Raw genomic sequence first — 27,079 nt, 5'->3', positions numbered from 1 at the left:
GTGTCCCACCTTCCTCCTGATGGATGATAACACACAGCCCCACCGAGCTGCCATCGTGGAGGAGTACCTTGAGACAGAAGATATCAGGCGAAAGAGTGGTCTGCCTGTTCTCCAGACCTAAACCCCATCGAGCACGTCTGGGATGCTCTCGGTCGACGTATAACTGCACGTCTTCAAACCCCTACAACACTTCAGGAGCTCTGACAGGCACTGGTGCAAGAATGGGAGGCTACACCCCAGCAGCTGCTTGAATACCTGATCCAGAGTATGCCAACCCGTTGTGTGGCCTGTGTATGTGTGCATGGTGATCATATCCTATATTGATGTCAGGGCACATGCACAGGAAACAGTGGCATTTTGTAGCACATGTGTTTCGGGACAGTTTTCTCAAACTTATCAGATCTGTGTTGTGTGTGTTCCCTATTTGCCTATGCTATTAGTGCCAGTTTTGTGCAGTGTCACATTGTGTGGCACCACATGCTGCAATTATCCTTAATTTATGAGCATGAGTGTACATTGTCTGACAACACACTAAATTACTGTTATGGATAAATACAGCTTTAATCTTAATTCTGTTGTTCTCTAAATGTGTGTACAAATTCTGTACTGATGCATGTCCTGAATTACACTAGCATACTCCTAACTGCAAATGGGAGTGAAACACCCAATCATACTTCAGGATATGTGCTAGCCTGTGCACATAATATGAATATAAATGTGACATGCTGATAACAAACAGAATGAAAAAAAAAAAAAAATCAACTCAAGCAATAAACACACTATCATTATACTGCATATAACAGGAACATCAGCATTATCAATATGAGTGACAATAACATTACCATGGTGTTTCAGTTGTCTTCATATGCTATTTACATTTCAGCGCAAGGAACGAAAAGAGAAGGAACGTGATTACCGCTACACAGCTGTAATGCGATCACTTGTTTGGAGATATGTGTCTGCTATGCACAGGCATGCTGAAGAAAATCCTGTCACAGAGGATGATATTAATGAAGTTAAAGGAGAAATTTCTGCAATGAAATGCCAGATGCTTGAAGTCTTCCGAAAGAATGGAATGGATGTCACTAGCGCTGACACAAGAGAGAAAGGTAAAGTATCATTATGTAAACATTTTTACTTGCATATGTTTGTACAATTGCTCTACAGGAGAAAAATGGTAAAACTAAATTCTCATCTGAAAATTTGGTCAGAGAGCTTACACAGAGCATCCCTCCTAAGAGTCATCAGGCATACCACTGTGGCTTGCACTGATTGTTACCGCCATGCAGCAAGGCTGCTCAGACCCTTCTGGAGTATTGGTTGATCTGCAGGTTTTACTGTCCCCATTACTACATATCGATAAAACAAACATCGCACTAGACTAATTTGGGGGCTCTCCATCAAATAGTCACGTAAGATTTTGTTTTAAAAATAATTTTGTTTGTAATGGGAAACAAAATGGTACTTTATGTTGAAAGTAGACTTTGCATGAAATATGTAATGAGCAATATCTGTTTGGGCTGACACCAGGTAAACACTGAATAACAAAACTGCAAATATCTAGCAAAACACCAAAGAAAATGCACCTGACGATCCTTAGGAGGGACATCATGTGTACATGAGTTTTCCATGGTTATGATGATTATAACCTCCAGGGACAATGGAAAAGTGCAAGTTTATCCATTTGAGAAAAGAAACTTTTGTCTGTAAACATTGTGAGGTGAATAGTGGAGGGCACTTCCCATTAATTATTTCCTGTTGTAAGATAAGTCATCCAGTGGAATACAAGAGGCTATAAATTGCTTCTTGCAGGATTCAATGAATTACTCCATTATGACTATGGTTACAACATTGTAGGCACATATTATGAGGGACAGGGAGTTCCACTACTGCACTAGAGATGGTTTGATGTTTGTGAATGTATGTGGTTTCAATATTGAATACATGTGTTTGCAATATGACAAACCATTGTCTCACTTCAAGCATCATCCTCATAAATACTTGCATCTGATGTTTCCTGAAAGGTTGATAAGAATAATATGTCATGTTTGTGACCAGCTCTTCCAAATGATCTGCCTCCACTAGATTTTCTCATGTACAGGTATATGAAATATCTTAAGTTTGAGACACTTTTCAAGACTGAAGAGCATTTCTTTGCACAAATTCTTGCTGCTTATGACATTGTTCAAGGAACAGAACTATGAGCAATGATTTCATGATGGCTTAGAAGCTGGGGGACTTCACATTGAACAAATATTATGAATATATCACGGTGTGGGAGATGAGCTGATAAATAAAATTACTACAAAATTGTATCTACTCAACTTTCATCAAATCAGTAGTAGAAAAATATGAAAATTTCATATTTTCTCTAATGACTTTTGACTCATTCATTTTTAGATCAGGGTTTCCTAACTAAAATTTATACATTTGAACTTTTCAGTAATCTCTCGAAGCTTGCATTGTCCTCTCAGAAACACCTTGGATACGAATAAGATAGCATGCAGATGTTTATTCAATAAAATATTTGAAACCATATGTTAGGACACCATGGATGGAAGCTGTTATGCCTCTGATGGTGCTGAAAATCTCAATGTCGCTGTGTCTTCCAATACACAACATCTGACCTGTTTGTCCTTACTTGGGGTGTGTGGCAGTCACTGGTAAGTCTACATATCTTTGGGCATAAGGCAAATGTGGGACCTGGTCACACACTTGCCTCTTACACCTTAGTAATAGGAACATATCAGAGTCATCACAGGGCGCCTCACATGTTTGGACACTGTCTAATGACCCTGTCCGGTCAAGACAAGAGCAGAGGTTGGTTATATTGGCCGTTGTGAGCTCCAACATTAGTGGGGCTACGGAGACCATGAGGAAAATAGCAGGCACACCGGAGAAAGGAGGTCCATGTGCACTCAGTAGGTTTGCTGGGAGGCACCGTTTGAGATGTGGAGGCTCTGCTGGTAGCTACTGAACACAATGCACAGTATGCATCCAGCTGCAAATCATAGCTCATGATGGCACAAATGATGTCATCTGCATGGATTCTGAAGTAATCCTCTGTTCCTTTAGACAGCTAGTTTGACTGGTAAAAGCAGCTATCATCACACTTGTGGTGTAACTATGGCTCATTATTTACAGCGTATGGCTCGTTATTTACAGCATTGTACCCAGAATTGTAGTGAAACTCTGGGTTGGAGCCAAGTGGGAGGTTTGATCAAAAGGCTCAGACAATTCTGCAACAATCTCAGATGCAAACTTCTTGATCTTCATTATCGGATGGATAATTGTAAGGTCAGGTATGGACTACACAAACAAAGGTACTATTTAGGTAGCTGAAAGTGTGTGGTGTGCACATGGTGATTTTTACGTTAGAGGAAGCCCTCTTTAGGGTCAATACTGAATTGTCTGACAAAAAGAAGGTGGATCTGCCACATTACTCTCAGAGAAGAACTTTCATCACTGTACATCATAAACAGAAAATATTACTGTGATATTATAAGGCGCAATCAAAAAACTTCCCTTCAAAGACTGTACAGTCCAGAATTGGTATGCCAATCAAGTAAAATCGCTGTGAGCATTGAGGCAATCATTCCACCAATGTAACAAGTTGAAGGTACCCATTTGGTGAAATACCATGTCCTACTGGAGAAGAAATCTGTAACAGCCTGCTGCACATTCTCATTCGACAGTAATCATTGACCCTTCAATGCCTCTTTTAAGGTATTGAAGGCATGACAGTTGCATGGGTAGAAATCAGCATAATAGGGTGGGTGCTCGAGTGCCTCCCACTTGAGTAATCAAAGAATAGGGTGAGCATCGCCTTTTCAACAGATGGCTGGTTCTTGAACTTCTTGGGATGGAATAGCCTAAAAAACATGAAGTTTCCCAGATAGCATTTAACAATGGAAGTTTATTTTGACAAGAAATGAAAACAGAAAACACAAAAAACAAGAAAACAGATTATCCTTGAAAAGAACATAAGATATCATCCTGATCTAGAAGAAGAATTATTACTCTCTGAATAAGATCCACAAAGGTGCAATAGAAAGCAGACAGTCTGCCAATATAGGTTAATCAGCAAGGTCAAAACTGATCATGGTCACAATCGATGGTTGCACTGGCATAGTCCTGGCCCTTGTGCGCAGTATAGGAGACTCATCAATGTCACTCGGATTCATGGTCGTTTCAGATTCACCTTCAGAATCTGCATCAGACTGTGAACAGCTGCAGGCAGCAATCTTAATAGGCCACCCAGTGCATAGGTACCAGGAAGTGGCTGGGGTCACATGGCTTCACAGATACGAGATAGTGTCAGCTGTGTCCAATGATTGCAGTGTCCTCGTTGCTGCAGTGGAAGCCACACTGCTGTGGAACTGCATTGGCTGCAGGTGTCTGGCAGGGCAGCAACCCACAGGGCAATGCTATGTGGCGTGTGTGCTGCGTCATTGGGCACCAGCCATACACTGCACTCCTCATCCTTTCAGACAGAGATAGCAAAACTATACTGATGAGTATATGGTGGCCTTGGCAGAGGTGATGTACACAGACACGACACTCCTCCTCCTTATGGAGGACACAGCACAGGCAGCTGAGAGAAATGGAATGGAGAAAAGGAGTGCTGGCAAAGAGAAGACGCAGGACAGAGGAGATAGCCGGAGCCACAACTAGGGCCGGATGCAGCAGTGCATCATTGAGATGAGGGCACATGATGCGCCTTGAAAGTGCCTGTTGGGAAGAAATCCCAGGGCATGAGAGAAAGCAGATGTCCAAGGGCAGGAGTAGAGAGCTGAGGATCAGCAATGGGCACAGGGCATGGAGGCAGGCTGGCAGTGGGCTTGGAAGGTGGTGCCAGGGCCAGCAGCGAGTGTACTGGGCGCACTGTAGCAGGTGCTTGGAGCAGGGCGACAAAGAGTGCAGCAACAAGCAGACAAAGGGTGTCCAGGAGGAGGCCTGGAAAAACAAAAGACCTGCACAGCTACCATCAAGAGGTGCCATTGAAGGTGGCAATATAGGCCTGGCCAAGCTTTGTGGCTAAACTTCCACAAGTGATGTACAGAGGATCCAGGGAAATCTGCAAGGCAGCACAGAGAACCCCAAGGAAGGATGTTCAAGGGGCAGCGATGGCTACTGTCATGGCAGCGATAGTACTGCAAGTGCAAGAATTATAGGTGCTGTGTCACGTGGAGGTGCCACATTGGAGCAGGGCTACAAGGAGTGCAGCAACAAAGCAGACAAAGGGTGTCCAGCAGGAGGCCTGGAAAAACAAAAGACCTGCACAGCTACCATCAAGAGGTGCCGCTGAAGGTGGCAATACAGGCCTGGCCAAGCTTTGTGGCTAAACTTCCACAAGTGATGTACAGAGGATCCAGGGAAATCTGCAAGGCAGCACAGAGAGCCCCAAGGAAGGATGTTCAAGGGGCAGCGATGGCTACTGTCATGGCAGCAAGAGTACTGCAAGTGCATGAATTATAGGTGCTGTGTCACATGGAGGTGCCACATTGCACAAGGGCAACACATCAGGTGAGGGCACTGCATCGGACAGCAGTGCCATGTTGGATGGAGGTGCCATGTCAGGCAACCAGGCCACATCAGGTGTAGGTGCCGCATCAGGAAGTGCTGTAGCGGGCAGAGGAGCCACAGTCGGGGGCAAGAATAGGAATGCTGTGGTTGGAGGTGCAAAGTCAGGAGGAAATGGAGCAGCAGACACTGGAGCTGTGGACACAAGAGATGTGGATGCCGGGGCTGTAGGGTCCATGGCACCATGCCACAGACTGCTGTAGCAGACGATTCTGAGGGGGTAGCACAGGATGCGAGAATGTGAGAGGCCAAGTGGGCAGAGGTCAGGCCGTGGGGCCTGAGGAGGGCAGGAGAGCAGCACTGGAGAGTACAATTCCAAATGAGAGGTCCAGTGCAGCCAGGAAGACAGCCAAAAGTCCAAGGCCATGTCAAAAATCAGAAGTGGGGTTAGTGGTGTGGCAACACGTGGCAGGTGCGCAAGGCAGTCTGTGCCAGGAGATCATCGGAATGGGCGAGGCACCGTCAGAGGAGCTCTGAGGTGTGCAGGAATGCCGATCACGAAGCAGAAGCCTTGATGTCCCAGATGTAGCATGCAGGAGCTTCTCCCCCATGCAGCATGGGAGCAAATGACCAATTCCCTAGTTCAAATGAAGCAACTGCTGACCCTGCAACTGGACAAGTTGCAGAAGCTGAAGTTCTGGTGCAGAAAAAGCCATGGGGAAAGAGCAACTGACAGAATGCCATCCAACTCGTGGATGCACACAAATGCACAGAGAAAAGGGCTATCTGGTTGAACACAGAAAGAAGGAACAAAGCTCTGAGGACGCAAGTGGCATGAAAAATTTATCCTCATTGCTGACTAAATTATTTCATGATGAAATGGTACACACAAAAAATAAGAAAGTGTCCAGGTAGCCTTTAACCATGGAAGTTTATCTTTACAAGAAAGCAAACAAGAAAACATGAACAACAAGAAACATATTCTCCATAAAAAGAATGTAAGAGATTGTCCTGATCTATGAGAAAAATTTACATTCTTTGAATATAGTTCCACAAAGCTGTGAGAGAAACAGGGTGTATACACGGATAAGGAAAAAGATTCCTGATTTTTCCTGGATTTCCTGATTAAAAATACACTTTTTCTGTGTTAAATGATAGTATACTTCCCCTTGGATCCATAAAACTTATCAATCCTTTGAATGGTTAAGGTTTTCTACACCAGCACAGAACTTCCCGGCACTTTAGAAAACAAAACCAAGCAAAAAAAAAGTGTTTTGGAAAGATCTTTGAAGTGCAGCAATATGTATACTGCATATTTTCCTATTACAATTTGCTGCATACTTTTGTATTATATATATTTGAATTCCACCAAACACAGCACATTAGTTTTGAAAGCATTGAAATCGAGTTTGCAATGCGCTTTAGTAATCCAGTCATAGCTCATGCCACATGATCTTGTCAGCCGATGATTGCAGATATTCAGATCATAGGACATGTGATGTAGTCAGCCAATAGCAACATCACTATTTAGTAGTGCGAATACACAAATAGGAAAAGTTAATCATTTAAATTAATATACGTAGTGTACCTACACAAAAAGCTAAGGTTTCACACATAATGTTGGTCTTTCTTGCATGTGTTACACTTTAATACACATCACACAAATGTACCAGAAAAATTTTAAATAATTACATAAATGTATAGTCTTCTGGACTCAAAATTCTTCTATGTGGCTGGCCCTCAAAGTGTGAAGCTTTAAATGGCAATCAAATGCTCTGTGATTTAAGAAATTTGAAGCACGTTTGCACACATAACATAATTCATCTTGCATAAAATGAAATTAATTTTGAAAGTAACACTTTTCAACCACCATTCAGAATATTTGCCCACAATCTGTTAGATTTCGTTTCAGCTATTGTCAGAGAGCACCAGAAAATGGTGTGCACAGCTACGATGATCTAGGAAGCCCACATGTTCCTACCTGTATAGCATTAAGAGATCTTACATCACATCGTAAACAAAACAGTTTACTCTCCGAGGCTGAAATAGGTCATGGTAACATTTGGTGGTTGAGCTGGTGTGGTCCTGGTCCAGCTGTGCAGTATAAGAGATTTGTCAATGTCACTTGGATTCACGGTCGGTACGTACTCAGCTTCAGAATGCCGGAGAGCTGCAGGCAGTGATGCTATAAAGGCAGTCTGGAGTATGGATACCAGGAAGTGACTGGCGTCATTTGGTTTCATGGAAGAAAGATAATGCCAGTTGGGTGATTGTAGCTCCCTTGTTACCACAGCAGATGTTGCAGAGTAATGGAGCTGCATCAGGTGTAGGCATACGGCAGAGTGGCAACCCACAGTAAAATGCCGTGTGATGTGTGTACTGGGACATCAGGCACCAGCCAGAAACTCCTCTCCTCTTCCCTTCTGAGAGAGATTGTGAAACCATCTCAATGCGCAGACAGTGGCCAGGGTGAAGGCATGGAATAGCAGAGACAGTGGATAACAGTCATGCTGCCCCATACATGTTCTTCATTCTCTGATGGGTGTCTACCGGTATTTGTCCATTCCACATTGGTATTTGTCCTTTGGCAACCAAGAAAACAATAAGAGCACATTGGTCCTGTTTGGATGCATCTGGTAATAATGTCACCATAATTTACATTTCATCGTTTACTGCATGTCACAAATACGAGGGATGGAACTTTAATAGTGGCAACTATTTACTTACAACTCATAAAAAATTGATACGTGTTTCAAAGTTTAACTGACCTTCAAAGTAGTCACCAGCATTATGTATAACCCATTGCCAGCGATGTGGAAGTCATAGGATACTCTTAGCAGTGCCAGCTGTGTTGACAGTTTGAGCAGTGCGGTCTATTGCCTGACGTATTGGTAGCAGTTCTGAAGTGAATGCCTTGAAATGTTTCCTTCAGTTCAGAAACTGAGTTGAACTCGTGAGGGCTTAAGTCAGGGGAGTGCAGCAGGTGGTATAGCACATAGCAGCCCCATCAGTCAAACAAATAAGTAACAGTTTGCACTGTACGTGCTGCAAAATGATGGTCAGGTGCTGCAGAAAGTGTTATCACTTCTGTCTCTATGCTGTTCATTTTTGGAACACAACCTACAACCAGCATAGAGACAGAAGTGATGACACTTTCCGCAGGACCTGACCATCATCTTGCAGGACAATGCTCAAGCATGTACAGTGGAAGCTGTTACTGATTTGTTTGACTGATCGGGCTGCTACGTGCTATACCACCTACTGCACTCACCTGAATTAAGCCCTCGTAAGTTCAGCTCGATTTCTAAACTAAAGGAAACATTTCATGGCCTTCACCTCAGAACTGCTACAAATTTGCCGGGTAATAGACCGCGCCGCTCAAACTGTCAACACAGCTGGCGCTGCTAGGAGTATCCTACGACTTCCACATCACTGGCAATGGGTTATATGCAATGCTGGTAACTACTTTGGAGGCCAGTAAAACTTTGAAACACTTATCTATTTTGTATGAGCTATAAATAAATAGTTGCCACTATTAAAGTTTCAACACTCATACAAGAATGTCACACTAGTCCCTTTCCTATAAGTTAGTGCTTATATACCCACTTCAGAGTCACACTATGTTGTATATACATTGCTGCAATGCCCTCAAATGGAAACTTTTTGATTGCCCTTTCTAGTAAACTGCAGGGGCATCAAACGTAAAGGACCCAGAATTAAAACTGTTTACTAAAGGTAATAACGCCCACACAGTATTAGGAACAGAAAGTAATTCGAAAGGGAATAGTAATCAACTCCTAAATTCATATTAAAATATATCACAAGAATATAGTAGATGCCAATCATGGAATGTATTTATTGCAGTAAGGAACTCTGTAACAACTAGTTAGTTTATTACAGATCCAAATGTGAAATGATTTAAGTGAGCATAAGATCAAAGATGGATCAAACATGGTAGTAGACTGCCTCCCCCTTGGTCTGAAGTGACAGAACATTTCAGAGAGAACTTGGAAAAGATTGTAAGTTTCCTACTCTTGCTACTGTAATAGGGTGAGACTACAACTTTAGAATGGGAAAGTCATGCGATTTAAATTGGAGCCAGAGACAGGGATTTGTATGTGATTACTCTGAATGTCTTGTCTGAAAATTACTTAAAGAAGAGATAGACAATATATTCATGAGGGCAATGTCTTAGACCTCCTAGTAACCAACTGGCCCAAACATCTCCTATTAATTAAAGTAGAGGAGCACTTCAGTGATCATAAGGGTATGATGGCACTGATGACTAATAATGGTGCAAGGAACATTAACCAAGATAGCAAAATATTGTTGCTTAGCAAAGGTGGCAAATACAAATTGCAGAGTATCTGAGTAGACTATATCATTTTATTCCATTCTGAGAACAAAGATGTACAGCACAAATCAATAAAAATAAAAAGTACTGAACAATTCACCTTAGACCAATGCACGCCTAGCAGGATTGGAACGATATGAGAAGACCCACCATTGTTCAATAATCATGTCAGAAAAATGCAAAGAGAGTTTAGTCACAGATTTAAGAGAAGTCAAAGCCTAGATGACAGACATTAACTGAATGCAGCCAAAATAAGTCTAACAAAAGCACTGTGAGAAGGTTTCTACAAACTCAAATGTAAAATTTTGTCAACCAATTTTACAAAAAAAAAAAAAAAAAAAAAAAAAAAAAAAAAAAAAAAAAAAAAACAAAAAAAAACCTACCAAGTTTTGGTCTTACATAAAGTTAGTAAGTGGACCAAAAATATTTACTCAGATGCTCAATGATCATACTGGCACAAAAACAGTGGATGGCAGAGAGATGACTGAAATACAAAATGTGTTCTTCTACAATTGTTTCAATGCAGATCATCATAATACTGTTACTCCTTTCAGTCATTACACAAACATCAGAATGATAGTTATACAGATAAGTGATTGCAGAATAGAAATTCAACTGCAACGTGTCTGGAGTAGATGAAATACCTGACAGATTCTACAGAGGTTATGCAAATGAACTTGCTCCCTTCTAGCAGTATTTTATCGTAGATGACTGGAGCAACAAAGGGTGCCTAAAATTGAAAAAAAAGTGCATGCTATTCCCACTTTCAAGAAGGGTTCCAGATAGATGCCTATAATTGTAGACCTTTATCAGGGATGTAAATCTGTTGTAGAACTATGGAAAAAGTTTTAGGCTCATGCATTAACGATTTTTAAGGAGGACAAAAATCTGTTCTATAATAAACATGTTTTCTTCTAACAGATATATCCAAAACTCAGCTTGCAGTATTTGTAAGTGAGATCCAGAATCCCAAAGGTAAAGAAACCCAAGTTGATGACGTTTTACTTGACTTCTTGAAAATATTCGATATAGTTCTGTGCTGTCATTTAGTGAACAAATCAAGAAGTTATGAAGTATCATATCAATCTCGTGACTGAATTCAGGACTTCTTTGCAAATAAAATCCATTGCGTCATTCTTAATAGAGCAAAACTGACAAACATAAGAATAATTTTGAGTATACTCCACTGTTCTTGTCTGTAGTGAATTTACACCAAAAGACTGTAGTGAAAGACAGGAGAAACTGCAGGGGACTGGCGACTGGTGTAAGGAATGGCAGTTGACATGGAGGACATAATTCTGCTTGACATCTTTACTCCACAAGCCACATTACAGTGAATGCAGCAGAGGATAATTCTAACACCACTATCTTTTCCTCCCTTCCATGTTACATTGGCATCCATGTTCTGTAGGCAAATGGAACATGAAAAGACTGATTGTTGTTAAACTTCTAAGGAGCAAACATGTTTCTGATTTTCTTGGCATGGTCATATTACAAAATGTATTTGGGAGGAAGTAACATACCACCCAAATCCTCTTGGAATGTATTCCCTAATAATTTCAACAGGAGACTTCTCCATTTCTTCCACTGATGGTTAGGGTCCTAAATGTAAATAAATGTAACATGCTGTTTATAAATAGGCAAAGAAACTCACTGCTGTTTGGTTACATCATCGAGAACAAATCATTGGAAACATCAGTTCCTGTATCATACCCAGGAATAACAATCAAGAGTGACCTAAAGTTGAATGCTCACATAACAAAAAATTGCAGAGAAAGCAGATGCTAAGCTGATATTCATTGAGACGATGTAGTTCATCCATCATAGAAATGACTTATGAAACACTTGTTCAACCAATTTTTTAATATTAATCATCAGTCTAGCACCCTTACCAAATTATATTAGTAAAAGAGATAGGGAAGATCCATCAAAGGGTGGCATATTTGCTCATGGAACCATAAAGTTGCCACATGAGCATTGTGGAGATGCTCAACAAACTCCAGTGACAGAGAAGAGTCTATTGAGGTTTACTGAAAATCAATCTTCCTGGGCACCATTCACTACTGGAACAAGGAAAGGAAGGAAAATATTGTGTTACCAGAAGCGCCCTATGACACACACTGTAAGGTGGCTTCCAGACTGTAGATGTCTTGAACAGAATGACGTACTCCATTCCAATCAACATCAATTCCAAAAACTTGGACAACAGAAACCCACAGAGTATGCATTTATTTGTGGACTTTGAGCACTCAGCAGTGATTTTACTATGAGAAACCCAACATGTAATATTCTCAAATGACGTCCTATCATGCGGGGAATCAAACAAAGTGGCTATATAATATGGGTAGATAAAAAATCTATTCATCATGCAACAGCAGGAGAAAACACGTATAAATGATATGGAAATGTTCAATGTTTTGGAGCCACTGGCTCCTTCTTCTGACAGAAGGCTTGAAGGGAGAGGGACAGAGATGAAGAGATTGTGTCGATTTACAATTCAGAAAAATAAAATTAGAACTCAACTGCATCCTCATCCCATTTGGCAGCTAACTGAAAGTAATTTACTTACTATTGGCAACTAAAACTGTTGTTACAGCATTTCATATACCCACAACATTGCTGCATCACACAAAAAACTGACGAAACTTCACACAAAAAAAGATAAAACCTGAAACGAACTTCATTAGTCCAGGTCAGGTAAAGCCTAGACAAAACCTTTCTAATATTTTATCCAAAGCATATTAAAGTAGCTTTTTAATTGATGCATTAGTAGAATGTAAATTACTGTGGAATTTCCACTGGAAATACCAATTACAGCCATTTTTATTAAATACATGTGTTGAGACTTCTTACTGATACGTTAAGCAACTGCTTTTCTATAATACATTGTCACCCAAAAGTCCTTTGACTTTTGAAAATGCACTAATGCACAGAATAATGTCTGTAGAGAAAATGAAATGATCGTGTGGAACTGATGGCCAGGAGACCCAATCCAGGGAAGTTGAGCCGTCGAGTTGAAAATCTTATTTCAGTCGATGCTGCATTGGGCAACTTGTGTGTTGGTTACGATTTCAGTTGATGCTGCATTCGGCGACTTGCGTGTTGGTGATGATGAGATGATGACAGCACAACATCCAGTCCATGAGCAGAGAAAATCTCAAACCCAAGTGGTATTGAACCCGGGCCTGCTGCATGGCAGGCAAGCACGTTACGACTCAGATAAGCAGGCAGACATAGGCAGAGAGGAAAAACTTGACACACATGCCTGAAATGACATGGGGTTTTATTGAAACCAAAAATGAGTGCAAAAACCGGCCAACAGATGGCACTGGACAGCAATGTATCAATGATGCCGTATGAGAATTTTGTATAAAATGAGCTGTAGCGAAAGAGTGAGTCAGATGGACCTGAAATCATTGAAAGATGACTTTACCAGCAATGGCACTTACGTGAAGTTGTACGATCAGATGGAGAATCCACTACTGCAGCTTTACAAACCACCTACCAGAAGAAGGATAGTTGAACAGGTAAAGGTTCTATAATAAGTGTTGCTGTGAAAAAATTTTTCATGAAGTTCAAGAGCCAAGTGTAATTTAGATGATCAGCCCTGTGTAGTGGGTGACCAAGTACTAGAACTACTGTAGCTCAGACAGTTCACAAAGAAATGCAGACGTTAGTGGGCTTACTTCCACATGGTAAAGTCAGCACTCCTAAAGTCATATGTCACACCGACACTCCACACACTACTGTTTGGAGAGGACTAAGCCATGTCCTCCCATGCTATACGTACAAAATCCAGTGTAACTGGATTTTGTGACACCGAGAGAATTTGCGGCATGGGTTGTCTAAAGTGTTGTGGATCCCCAAAGCCCATTTCACAACCCAAGGGTTTGTCAACACCCACAACTGCAGAACAATGGCTACAGAAATCCCAGACTTGCCGTGGAAATCCTGTTGCATGACAAGAAAGTCATGGTGTGGTGTGACTTTACCACATCAATTGTGATTGGACCATTTTTCTTTAAGGAAATGTGGGGTGCTGCTTTTTAAATTGTCAGGATGACAGGTGTGAGGTACACCACATGTTACAAAATTGCATCATCCCTAGCCTGGCTGATAAACATGTACTGGAAGGTATGACTTTTATGCAGGATGGTGTTCCACCCCATATTACTACATACGTGAAAGATCTCTTCCGTGCATCATTTGGTGAGGATCGCGTGCTGAGCCACCGCTTCCATCGTGCTTGGCCTCCCTGGGCCCCACACCTCAATGTGTTTGATTATCAGGCTGTGGGGTTACCTGAAATCGCAAGTCTATTGTGATCATACAACCTCATTGGGATGCTAAAAGACAACATCTGATAGCAATTTCACACCATACATACTGGTATCTTGTACAGTGCTGTTCACAACATTGTACCTTGTCTACAGGTACAGTTGATGAATGATGGTGGACAAGTTGAGTTATGTTGTAAAGAACATTGTCTTTGCTAAAAAATGCTGATTATTGTTTTTTATCATATCTGTTGGTCATTTTGTGCTCTTTTTTGGTTTCAATAAAACTCATGTATTTTATGCATGTGTATCAAATTTTAACTCTTTACCTACATTATTCCTTGAATTATTGAATTCAAATGTTAACTGTTTTTTGGTCTCCCTGTATGTTACAGGCTACTTTATTTGGGCTACAGACCTATTCATCCAACCCTGCAGTCTGTTTCTCATTCATGAGTTAATAGTTTACTTTGGTGGTGCACGTGTTCACAGCACTATCGGAATCAAAGTTTCAAAATTCACACCAATAAAAATTTCCCGTAATTTTGTATAAACAAATTAAGTCATTTAAATGAAACTTTCAAATTTAATGTCTTTAATTTCAGATGACATGTCAGTACAAACAGTCTGAAGGAGCAAGCAACTATCATAATTTTCCATATTATTTAATTTCTGTTTGCAGCAATTCTTGGGAAAAAGATGCGTATGTGGGAAAGGCGTCTGATGAAAGATTTCCATGTAGCACCAGTAGCAGCTGAGGAGGAAATAGATCAGTTGATGGAACCACCACCTGAGACTGAAGACTCTTTGGCAAGATTCCGACGTATTGCAAAATTAGCTGTACTCAATTCATCTTCCCATAAATGGGGACAGGTTGTTCAAGGAGTGTGCCAATCGTAAGTATGAGAAATCAGTCAAAATATTTTGTCATTCTTACATAGCACTATATTCCATAAAATTAAGATTTCTAGCAAACAGTAGCTACTTCAGTGAACTCAAAAATAACAGATGTGATTGTGACAATATCTGAAGTACTTAGGCAGTAATAACAATATATGACAAAGAGGATGACCAGCATACATTTTATATCTTCTTTACTTTGGTTATCATGAATTATTTTGCTACTTGTATAGAAAAACTGACTGATTGCTTTTGGAGTCATATTTCCTAATACAATTGTATTAACTTCAACTGATTCAGCTACATTCTAATGTCTTTCTTTTACTTCTGTTCGTGTTCATCTTAGAACCTTTTCCAAGACACTACCAGTTCCATTCAACTGATCTTCCAAATCTTTTGCTATTTCTGACAAAATTACAATGTCATCGGCAAACCTTAAAGTTATTTCTTCCTCCGGAAATATAATCCCTTCTACATTTCTCTTTGGTTTCCTTTATTGCTTACTCAATGTACAGATTAAATAACATCAGGAAGAGGCTACAACCATGTCTCACTACATCTGCAACTACTGCTTCTCTTTTGTGTCCTTCACCTCTTATAACTGCAGTCTAGTTTCTGTACATGTTATGAATAACTCTTTGGTATTTTATCCCTCCTATCTTCAGAATGTCGAAGAATTAATCTCAGACACTTTCACAAGAGTTCTCTAAATCTGTAAATGTAATTTTGCCTTTATTCAGGTTTATCTTCTAAGATAAGTCGTATGGTCAGTACTGCCTTGCATGTTTCTACATTTCTCCAAAACCAAAACTTACCATCCCTGAAATAGGCTTTTAGTAGTTTTTCAATTCTTCTGTAAATAATTTGAGTCAGTACTTTACAACTGTAATTTACTAAGCTTATAGACTGACAAAACTCTCATCTGTCAGCACCTGCCTTCTTTGGAGTTGGAATTATTACATTCCTTTAAAAATCTGAGGGTATTTCGCCTGTTTCATATAGCAGATGGAATAGTTCTGTCAAGGCTTGCTCTCCCACAGATCACAATAATTCTGAAGGAATGACATCTACTCCAGGAGCCCTGTTTTGATTTAGGTTGTGATGGCACTCTCGGCATATCATATTTATTTTTGCTAGTTGGACTTCATTAGCTGAGAGTCTGGCAATCTTTTCATTTAGACTGCACAATCAGCCATGGAACATGTGGTGAATTAACTGACGAATGTTACAAATGTTATTGACAAAGTAACTGATTTGTGTTCATTTGTTAATTCTCTTTTGCCCAAATACATGATGTCATATGAGTTGGAAGGAGAGGCTGGTTGAACTTGTTCCTCAGGTTGTAATGCGTGGGATATTAGTCACATGTCGTCAAGTTTCCACTGTGGAAGGAGAAGAAGGTGAATTGGGTTAACAGGTATTTCTGCTTGCTGGAGATATCTGTAATTAAAGAAAATTCTTTCTGCTGTGACAGGGAAAACAAACAGTTTAACACTGCATTTATTTTTTTATTTTATTAAAACCTTAGTGTCCTACAGGATGAAGTCAATGAACTAGAAGTAGGTACTAAATCTACTGTATCATGTTTCTCAGAATAACATCTTCTAAGTTAAGTGATCGCAAGACTTATTCTCCTGATATCTTTGTGGATGTGAGAAGTTAACCATGTATGCCGGATACAGCATTCCCTTCAGAGTGATGGATGTTTCAAAATTTTGTTGTGAGTGACTGGTAGGTGCTGTGAAAAGATGTTTGAATTTATTGGAAACAAATCTTCAAATGAAACTGATTTACAGAGCTCTCATTCTAACTTAATGAGCTTCCCAAGCACATCTGAAGCTATGTCAACTACTACTAAAAATCCTCACACTTTACTATGTGGCGACTTTATAATGAATTCGACAGAAAAGAAACAAAAGAGACATCTATTTTAATCATTTCATTTACTTTCAGTTGTGTTTCATTTAATAAGATACAGGGAAGCAAACAACTCACAAACTCACATATTCATTTACATCCCTGTAGTTGACAGAATTAATTCGGAAACTGTTACCTCTGGTCTGTTGTATCATCAGACATTAACAACAATGCGGGGAGCTATAAAGATAGGAATGTGGTGTACATGGATGTGTAATAATTTTAATCACTAACCCCTTGCAGAAGGATCATTTATTGAAAACATGGACTATTAATGGTAGCTGGATTACAATACAAACAGCACAGATCTTAATACAATGCATGAATCACATTTTATGAAAGCACTGACACACATAAAACACAATTCCAGTAGTGACAGGCAGCCCATGTGGGCAGCACAAGACATCAGAATCTCGTTTGAAGGTCAGAAGGAATTGAATCAAAGCTTACAGACAATCATGGGCCATTAACAATAGCTCATTACAGGAAATAATGTAGACCTTTCAAGGCTGTGTCCCAGGTCGATAACAGAGTGTTAGGTACACACACAGCTTTTTTAGATTATGTGACTCTCCATCCAGTCCAAATATTAATAGCTGTACCAAACACCAATGTATTTATATAACCCGTAAAACAAATGCTTCCAGAGCTGAAATGGTGCACCACTAGTGATTAACTGCTTAAGTATTCAGTACAAAGTCCCATAGTTTGAACCAATACTAATTAACAATTGAGCTCATATAATACTAGATACAGAAACATCACAAAAACCTGTAATAGACAACAGTTAGATTTTTGAAGTAAAAGTAACAGTTCATCAATAGAATAGGCTAATTGGAAATGGATGTGGAGTATTCATAGCACTAGGCAAGAAACTCAAGACCCACAATATGATCACCAGACTGACTTTCAAATGTAACCAAGCTTTACATGTGGTGTGTGTGTGGTGTGTGTGTGTGTGTGTGTGTGTACAGAGATGTTAAATACAAGATGTTTGGCTATCAAAAGGTCAATGCATGAAGTCTTTAACAACCATTATAGCAGAACCAGCACCTCTCACAAAAACTGTATGAATTCTCCTAATATTGTAAGGCTGTTAGTGGTAGCAAATTAGTGCCCAGATACTCATATGTGACACAAGAACTGAAACTGAGGGCAGCAAATAAAGTGCAGAAGTGCTGAACTCTGTTTTCCAATGTCTCGTTATGGAGGATGATCCAGTACTGTCCCAGTGCCATTACTGAATCATTGCAAAACTGAATGATACTTGTCTGTATTAGTGTCAGAGACGCTGTAAAAGAGCAGAAATTGCTTAGCTGAACAACGCCCTAGGAAGTAATGAAATATGTCAAGAGTCAATTAGGATTTGCAACTGGGATGCCCATTTCTGAACCATAAATTTTCATACAGAAATAGTAATAACAATGATAACATTCCATAGAACTCTCAAACAAGAAAATGTTCAGTGGTTGGGAGAAAGCACAGATCACACTTGTCTGTGAGGGTAGCATAATGGATCAACAAAATCTACTGTCCAATATTACTGACATTCAACTACTGTAGAAACATAATGAGGTATCTTAAACACAGTCACCTCCTCCACACCAACCAGCATGGACCCAGTAAATACTGATCATGTGAAATCCATGGAGCAAAGCAACCACATGGATGCAGTATTTCTTACTTCCAAAAAGCATTTGCCTCAGTAACACACCAATACTTTTTATCAAAAGTACTGTTATATGGGGTATGAAGTATAATTTGTTACTAGATTGAAGATTTTTCAATTGGGGGGACATGGCAGACAAAAATTATTGGGGTGAATGATTTTTGTCAGATTTTCAACACAATAAACAAAGAGAATTTTATGCTTCCCACAAGCCAATTGAAATTATATGCACAGACCTCACAATATATGATGATGAAACCTTATAATAAATCAACAGGCAAAAACATACGTCATATGAAGCTAGATACTATAAAAATAAGGTTGCAACAGATTATGTAGGAGACAAACTACTATTCAGTAGATTTCATGAAGGATGAAATTATGATTTGAGCAAGGGGTACCTTGGTACATTTAAAAAAACTATATCATAATTAAGATATTGTTTTTTAGAATCAGTTGCTCTGGGTATGTCCATTTGTAAGAGTTATTAGGGTTTCTTCCAGTTCCATTCACATATGAAGTGCAGGAAGAATGATTTTCTGAATGTCTCTGTGAGCGCTGTAATTATTCTTATCTTATCCTCATGATCCCTGTCACAACAATATGTAGTTGGTTGTAGTGTATTCCTAGAGTGTGATTATGAACATTACAAGACTATTAAATAACAATTTACAAAAAAAATCATGGATGAAGTGTCACTGGCAGGTGTACAAATAACTTCGGGCATGCTCCAAGTAATCAGCTTTGTTCCCTTGTCATTCATGTAGTACATTAATGAAATGTTAGCCACTATTCATAGTAACCACAAACTTTTCTCTTATGATACAGTTATCTATAATGAAGTATTATCTAAAATGTGACACAAATATCCAGCCAGAACTTCACAAAAATGTCAAAGTGGTGCAAATATCAGCACTTCACAAAACACACAAATGCAGTAGCTTATGAATACAATATCAGTGAGTCACAAATGGAGTCAGTCAACTCACACAAATAACTGGTGAAGCAATTTGTGGGGACATGCAATAGAATGTTTGCATAAGTTCAATAGTGAGTGAAGCCACTGGCAGACACCAGTCCACTGATAGGAAACTGGGAAAATGCACTAAGTTTACAAAGGAAATGCAATCCTTCCTAGTGTGGAACCTATACCAAACACAACAGATAATACAGAATGTATGCAAAGAAGGGCAGCAGGAATGGACACAAATTTGTTTGGTTCACATGGACTGTCACAGAACTGCTGAAATACTTTAATTACTATGCAAAGATAGACTTCATATACGCTGTGAAAGCTAACTTATGAAGTTTCAACAGCTGATATAAGTGAGAAATATAGGAATATACCACATCCTGTTAGGGACCATAAGAGATATTTAAGCAATTTTTGTCTTCATACTGAAATGGACTACAAAGAAACCATAATGCACAGTGCAATGCGAGGTATCCTGTGCCACACATTTCACAGTGATTGCAGTTGCATAAGATGGGCATAGATGTTGATATTGAACATTATACAATGTTGTCACCTAGACCCATAGTATCTGAAGATGTCTCCTACAGCAAGAGATGAAAATTATGACAGAAAAACATGTCTGAGACTATCATCAAAAGCAACACTAACATACGCATGAAGTAAGTAAGTAATGGCTGTTAAAAGCTCTCGTTGTATGGTCAGTAAAAAGCATGGATGCTTGTTCACCTAATCTAGACATCCTGACTCTAGGTTGCCATGGTTTTCGCAAATAATTTCACACAAATGTTAGGATAATTATACTGACAGACCATAAATGACACCTTCTGCTTTTCTGGTCCATTATTATTATTATTATTATTATCTATTAAAGAAGATGCCAACTTAATTTGCACTTTTGTTTTTAATTTAATCTACAACAATTATGTTCCTTCAGCACACTTGGCATATACCACTCGATAATGTCCTGGGAGCAGAAACCAAACATAGTTTAAAATAATAAGAAAGCCACAAATAGTGCTGACATTTTCTTCAAAACTATTCCTGCAGCTGCAACAGTCTATGTCAAGACACATAGGCACTGTTGCCAGACCTTGGTTACCTACTTGCTCAGTCAGACTCCAGTAACAAGAGACAAATGCAGATATGTATGTAAGAGTGCTGTGTGTTCACTGGCTGTGAATGACTTTGTCCAAAACTATGGAAATTTTGATCATTTCTTTGTGTCTTTCTACTTCTCAGAATTATATTTTGTGAGTAGCGAGTGACCTATGCTCATGCATACATTACATTCTTTCAAATAATGTATAATTTAATACATCATTGTGATGAATATTTGCTTTTGTTACTTTTTTTAAGTTTTGGATGTGTTATTACTCTATTTTCTAAAGCCATATTTGTTAATATACTGTCTAGAGTGCTTAATTTACTGTCTTATTTACACTACTGTTGAATGTTTGTGCAACTTTGAGTATCTGCCAATTTTAAAGGTAATTCAAGTCCGACTAATAATGGATTCAGGCAAAATGCAATTTAAACATGGTATATTTCCACAAAAAGCAAAGGTACGCAGTCTAAATTCCCATGGTTGGTAAACACAATGAAATTTGCTGCTCACTATCCACTCCCCTCCCCACATTCACCTTAGTGCTCAATCAAGTTGTCCCTCCTCCCAATCCCACCCAACCCTTCTAAATTCTTCAAATTAGATCTGCAAATGACCAGTGACTTCAACTACTGATGTTTTACATGTAAATGTGAGATGACCCCTGTATTAATCTATTACACAACAATAAAAATATTGACCTCAGCAGCAGTAGATCAGTTTGCAAATACAATGAACCCCATCTTATAATTGGGTAAATACAGTATTATGGTGACAACAATGAGTAGATTTTGAAGTGGAGGAAGAGCAGTGCAGGACAATCTTACACATTATGTCCCAGTCTCGTTAGGACTGTAGCTATAAAAAATAAAAAGTCATGTATTATGTCCACAAAAGCACTGTATTTATTCACAATAGTCTTCCCATGAAGCAATTAACAGCTGAAATCACTTTAAAAGTGTTTTGAAACACAGTCACTGCAGTCCTTTTGTCAAGCTGCATTTATTAGTGTAGCACAATTTTCTTGCATGTCCTTAATTGTGTCACTGGCAACTTCAATGTCTGGAACAACCAGAAGTTGAGGAGGCCAATTACAGTCTGTGATCAGTTTGCTGGCCAAAAACTCACCCACATATTCACTTTGTGGGCTCAGACATTGTTGTGGAGGAGTGATCATGAACCTACCTCTAAGTATTTGGGTCAATCACCCATTAACACAAAATTTAGCCCAAAAATTGATGTTGCCTTGGTGCTCTACCACCATTTTCCAATGAGTGTCAGACATTCATGGCCAGGGTGCTTGCTGCAGCGATGCTAACTCTTTGATCTCGTACATGGCATCTGTTGAAACTTCAAGGGTCATAATGCTGTAATTCGCACTAAGATAGTGTTGCAATTTGGAATTTCTCACAGGCAGCCCTAAAGGAACTGGTACACACCATGTATTAAATTCAGTTCTACTCCCAACTTTTATTACTAATAACTCTCTCACCTTTTGACATTTACTTTTGTCACATCTTCAATTCAATTTTTCAACCAAAAATATCGAGCACAGCCCAGCTGTCTGCTGTTTTGATGAACAGACATCAGGACAGTTGAGGTTCCAGAATCATTAGTATATTACACAAGATTAGTAGCACAGCAAACATGTATCATCTTCCTATAATTGCAGAGCTTAACTGCTGGTTGAGATGGTATTCTGGAGCATTGGTACCAATGGCTCACAAAAATACGAAAGTACAATGAATGTAAAAAATGTAAGTAAAAAGGAAAAATATTAGCAGAAAAGATTGTTAAAGTTTAATTTATTGTCAACATCAACAGTGTAATATTAATGTGTCTGGAATGCAATTAACATAAATAAGAACGACAGGAGGTTAAAAGTAGAGAACAAGAGGAGAACTAAAGGGAAATAATAATTCCCAAACAGCTACATATCCAAAAGAACATTAATAGGGAGAATAATTGTTTGTTGTTGTTGTGGTCTTCAGTCCTGAGACTGGTTTGATGCAGCTCTCCATGCTACTCTATCCTGTGCAAGCTTCTTCATCTCCCAATATGTACTGCAGCTTACATCCTTCTGAATCTGTTTAGTGTATTCATCTCTTGGTCTCCCTCTATGATTTTTACCCTCCGCACTGCCGTCCAATACTAAACTGGTGAACCCTTCATGCCTCAGATCATGTCCTACCAACCGATCCCTTCTTCTTGTCAAGTTGTGCCACAAACTCCTTGTCTCCCCAAGCCTATTCAATACTTCCTCATTAGTTACATGATCTACCCATCTAATCTTCAGCTTCTTCTGTAGCACCACATTGCAAAGGCTTTGATTCTCTTCTTGTCCAAACTATTTATCGTCCATGTTTCACTTCCATACATGGCTACACTCCATACAAATACTTTCAGAAACGGCTTCCTGAGATTTAAATCTATACTCAATGTTAACAAATTTCTCTTCTTCAGAAACGCTTTCCTTGCTATTGCCAGTCTACATTTTATATCCTCTCTACTTTGACCATCATCAGTTACTTTGCTCCCCAAATAGCAAAACTCCTTTACTTCTTTAAGTGTCTCATTTCCTAATCTAATTCCCTCAGCATCATCCGACTTAATTCGACTACATTCCATTATCCTCGTTTTGCTTTTGTTGATGTTCATCTTATATCCTCCCTTCAAGACACTGTCCATTCCGTTCAACTGCTCTTCCAAGTCCTTTGCTGTCTCTGACAGAATTACAATGTCCTTAAAGTTTTTATTTCTTCTCCATGGATTTTAATACCGACTCCGAATTTTTCTTTTGTTTCCTTTACTGCTTGTTCAATATACAGATTGAATAACATCGGGGAGAGGCTACAACCTTGTCTCACTCCTTCCCAACCATTGCTTCCCTCTCATGTCCCTCGACTCTTAAAATTGCCCTCTGGTTTCTGTACAAATTGTAAATAGCCTCTCGTTCCCTGTATTTTACCCCTGCCACCTTCAGAATTTGAAAGAGATTATTCCAGTCAACATTGTCAAAAGCTTTCCCCAAGTCTACAAATGCTAGAAACGTAGGTTTGCCTTTTCTTAATCTAGCTTCTAAGATAAGTCGTAGGGTCAGTATTGCCTCACGTGTTCCCATATTTCTACGGAATCCAAACTGATCTTCCCCAAGGTCAGCTTCTACCAGTTTTTCCATTCGTCTCTACAGAATTCGCGTTAGTATTTTGCAGCCGTGACTTATTAAACTGATAGTTCGGTAATTTTCACACCTGTCAACACCTGCTTTCTTTGGGATTGGAATTATTATATTCTTCTTGAAGTCTGAGGGTATTTCGTCTGTCTCATACATTTTGCTCACCAAATGGTAGAGTTTTGTCAGGACTGGCTCTCCCAAGGCTGTCAGTAGTTCTAATGGAATGTTGTCAACTCCCGGGGCCTTGTTTCGACTTAGGTCTTTCAGTGCTCTATCAAATTCTTCACGCAGTATCATATCTCCCATTTCATCTTCATCTACATCCCCTTCCGTTTCCATAATATTGTCCTCAAGAACATCGCCCTTGTATAGTCCCTCTATATACTCCTTCCACCTTTCTGCTTTCCCTTCTTTGCTTAGAACTGAGTTTCCATCTGAGCCCTTGATATTCATACAAGAGGTTCTCTTTTCTCCAAAGGTCTCTTTAATTCTCCTGTAGGCAGTATCTATCTTACCCCTAGTGAGGTAAGCCTCTACATCCTTACATTTGTCCTCTAGCCATGCCTGCTTAGCCATTTTGCACTTCCTGTCGATGTCATTGTTGAGACATTTGTATTCCTTTTTGCCTGCTTCATTTACTGCATTTTTATATTTTCTCCTTTCATCTATTAAATTCAGTATTTCTTCTGTCACCCAAGGATTTCTACTAGCCCTCGTCTTTTTACCTACTTGATCCTCTGCTGCCTTCACCACTTCATCCCTCAAAGTTCTTCTACTGTATTTCTTTCCCCCATTCTTGTCAATTGTTCCTTTATGCTCTTCCTGAAACTCTCTACAACCTCTGGTTCTTTCAGTTTATCCAGGTCCCATCTCCTCAAATTCCCACCTTTTTGCAGTTTCTTCAGTTTTAATCTACAGTTCATAACCAATAGATTGTGGTCAGAGTCCACATCTGCCCCTGGAAATGTCCTACAATTCAAAACCTGGTTCCTAAATCTCTGTCTTACCATTATATAACCTATCTGACACCTTCCAGTATCTCCAGGCTTCTTCCATGTATACAACCTCCTTTTATGATTCTTGAACCAAGTGTTAGCTATGATTAAGTTGTGCTCTGTGCAAAATTCTACCAGGCAGCTTCCTCTCTCATTTCTTACCCCCAATCCATATTCACCTACTACGTTTCCTTCTCTTCCTTCTCCTACTATCGAATTCCAGTCACCCATGACTATTAAATTTTCGTCTCCACTATCTGAATAATTTCTTTTATCTCATCATACATTTCTCCAATTTATTCGTCATCTGCAGAGCTAGTTGGCATATAGACTTGTACTACAGTTGTAGGCATGGCCCACGTGTCTATCTTGGCCACAATAATGTGTTAACTATGTTGTTTGTAGTAGCTTACCCGAACTCCTATTTTTTTATTCACCCCTATTTGATTTTGTATTTATAACCCTGTATTCACCTGACCAAAAGTCTCGTTCCTCCTGCCACCGAACTTCGCTAATTCCCACTATATCTAACTTTAACCTATCCATTTCCCTTTTGAAATTTTCTAATCTACCTACCCGATTAAGGGATCAGACATTCCACGCTCCTATCCGTTTAACGCCAGTTTTCTTTCTCCTGATAACGACGTCCTCCTGAGTAGTCCCCGCCCAGAGATCCGAATGGGGGACTATTTTACCTCTGGAATATTTTACCCAAGAGGACGCCATCATCATTTATCCATACAGTAAAGCTGCATGCCCTCAGGAAAAATTACGGCCGTAGTTTCCCCTTGCTTTCAGCTGTTCGCAGTACCAGCACAGCAAGGCCGTTTTGGTTAATGTTACAAGGCCAGATCAGTCAATCATCCAGACTGTTGCCCCTGCAACTACTGAAAAGGCTGCTGCCCCTCTTCAGGAACCATACGTTTGTCTGGCCTCTCAACAGATACCCCTCCGTTGTGGTTGCACCTACGGTACGGCTATCTGTGTCGCTGAGGCACGCAAGCCTCCCCACCAACGGCAAGGTCTATGGTTCATAGGGAGGAGGGAGAATAATAACAATATGAAATGAAATGGGCCAATAGGAAGCCACAAAACAGCATCTAACGTAATAGTTATGAGTAGCATCTTTGCTTACTAATCATAATTTCCTGGGTACTGGGATTGATCGCATGTGTTGTTTACATTTTGAATAAAAATGGCAGCAAAAGGGCACCATTTTGCCCTTAAGGCAGAAGAATCACCAATGATCAATGGCATGCAGATGCAGAAGGCAATGGGAGTATGTCCTTTCTAGGAAGCAAGATTAGGAAGAATGGTCAAAGAAAATAAGATATCAGAAGTACATTGGCACAGATGAGGAAAGCTTTTGCAAAGACGAGGGTCATTCCAAAAGAAATGCACACTATTTTTTTTTTTAATCCATCTTTTATTCTACATGTTTGAAAGTTTTACAGTGTGTAGATACATCCTTTAGGAACAATATTTTCATTTCTCCACATAATTTTCATCCCTCTCAACTGCCTTACGCCATCTTGGAACCAGCGCCTGTATACTTGCATGGTAAAATTCTGGACCAACTTGATGGAGCCACTGTTTGGCAGCGTGCACAAGAGAGTCATCATCTTCAAACCTTGTTCCACGAAGAGAGTCTTTCAGTTTCCTAAAGAGATGATAGTCACATGGAGCCCGGTCAGGACTGTAAGGCAGGTGTTTCAGTGTTGTCCATCCGAGTTTTGTGATCGCGTTCATGGTTTTTTGACTGACATGTGGCCGTGCATTGTCGCACAACAGCAAAACATCCTGCTTTTGCCGATGTGGTCGAATACGACTCAGTCGAGCTTGAAGTTTCTTCAGTGTCATCACATATGTATGGCATGATGTCCACAAGCAAGAGTCCTTCAGAATCGAAAAACACCATAGCCATAACTTCTCCAGCAGAAGGTGTGGTTTTGAATTTTTTTCTTGGGTGAATTTGCATGATGCCACTCCATTGATTGCCTCTTTGTCTGTGGTGAAAAATGATGAAGCTATGTTTCATCACCTGTCACAATTCTTCCAAGAAATTCATCTCCACCGTTCTCTTACTGTTCCAAAAGTTTGCTGCATACCGTTTTTCTTGTTTCTTTGTGAGCCACTGTCAACATCCTGGGAACCCACCTGGCACAAACCTTTTTAATTGCCAACATTTTCA

General features: G+C 39.7%; 1 protein-coding gene across 1 annotated transcript in view; it reads left to right on the top strand.

Moving 5' to 3' along the window:
• The window catches only part of LOC126412209 (transient-receptor-potential-like protein), a 219,084-nt gene that overhangs the window by 141,410 nt on the left and 50,595 nt on the right, over window positions 1–27,079 (top strand). Inside the window, exons 15-16 of the mRNA XM_050081692.1 lie at window positions 884–1,109; window positions 14,837–15,050. Coding sequence (XP_049937649.1) covers window positions 884–1,109; window positions 14,837–15,050 — 440 coding nt within the window. The remainder of the gene's footprint in view (window positions 1–883; window positions 1,110–14,836; window positions 15,051–27,079) is intronic.

Source organism: Schistocerca serialis, chromosome 7, assembly GCF_023864345.2.
Source record: "Schistocerca serialis cubense isolate TAMUIC-IGC-003099 chromosome 7, iqSchSeri2.2, whole genome shotgun sequence".
Taxonomy (NCBI): Eukaryota; Metazoa; Arthropoda; class Insecta; order Orthoptera; family Acrididae; genus Schistocerca; species Schistocerca serialis.
The sequence above is the reverse complement of the archived record's forward strand: the minus strand, read 5'-3'. Positions and strand labels throughout refer to the sequence as shown.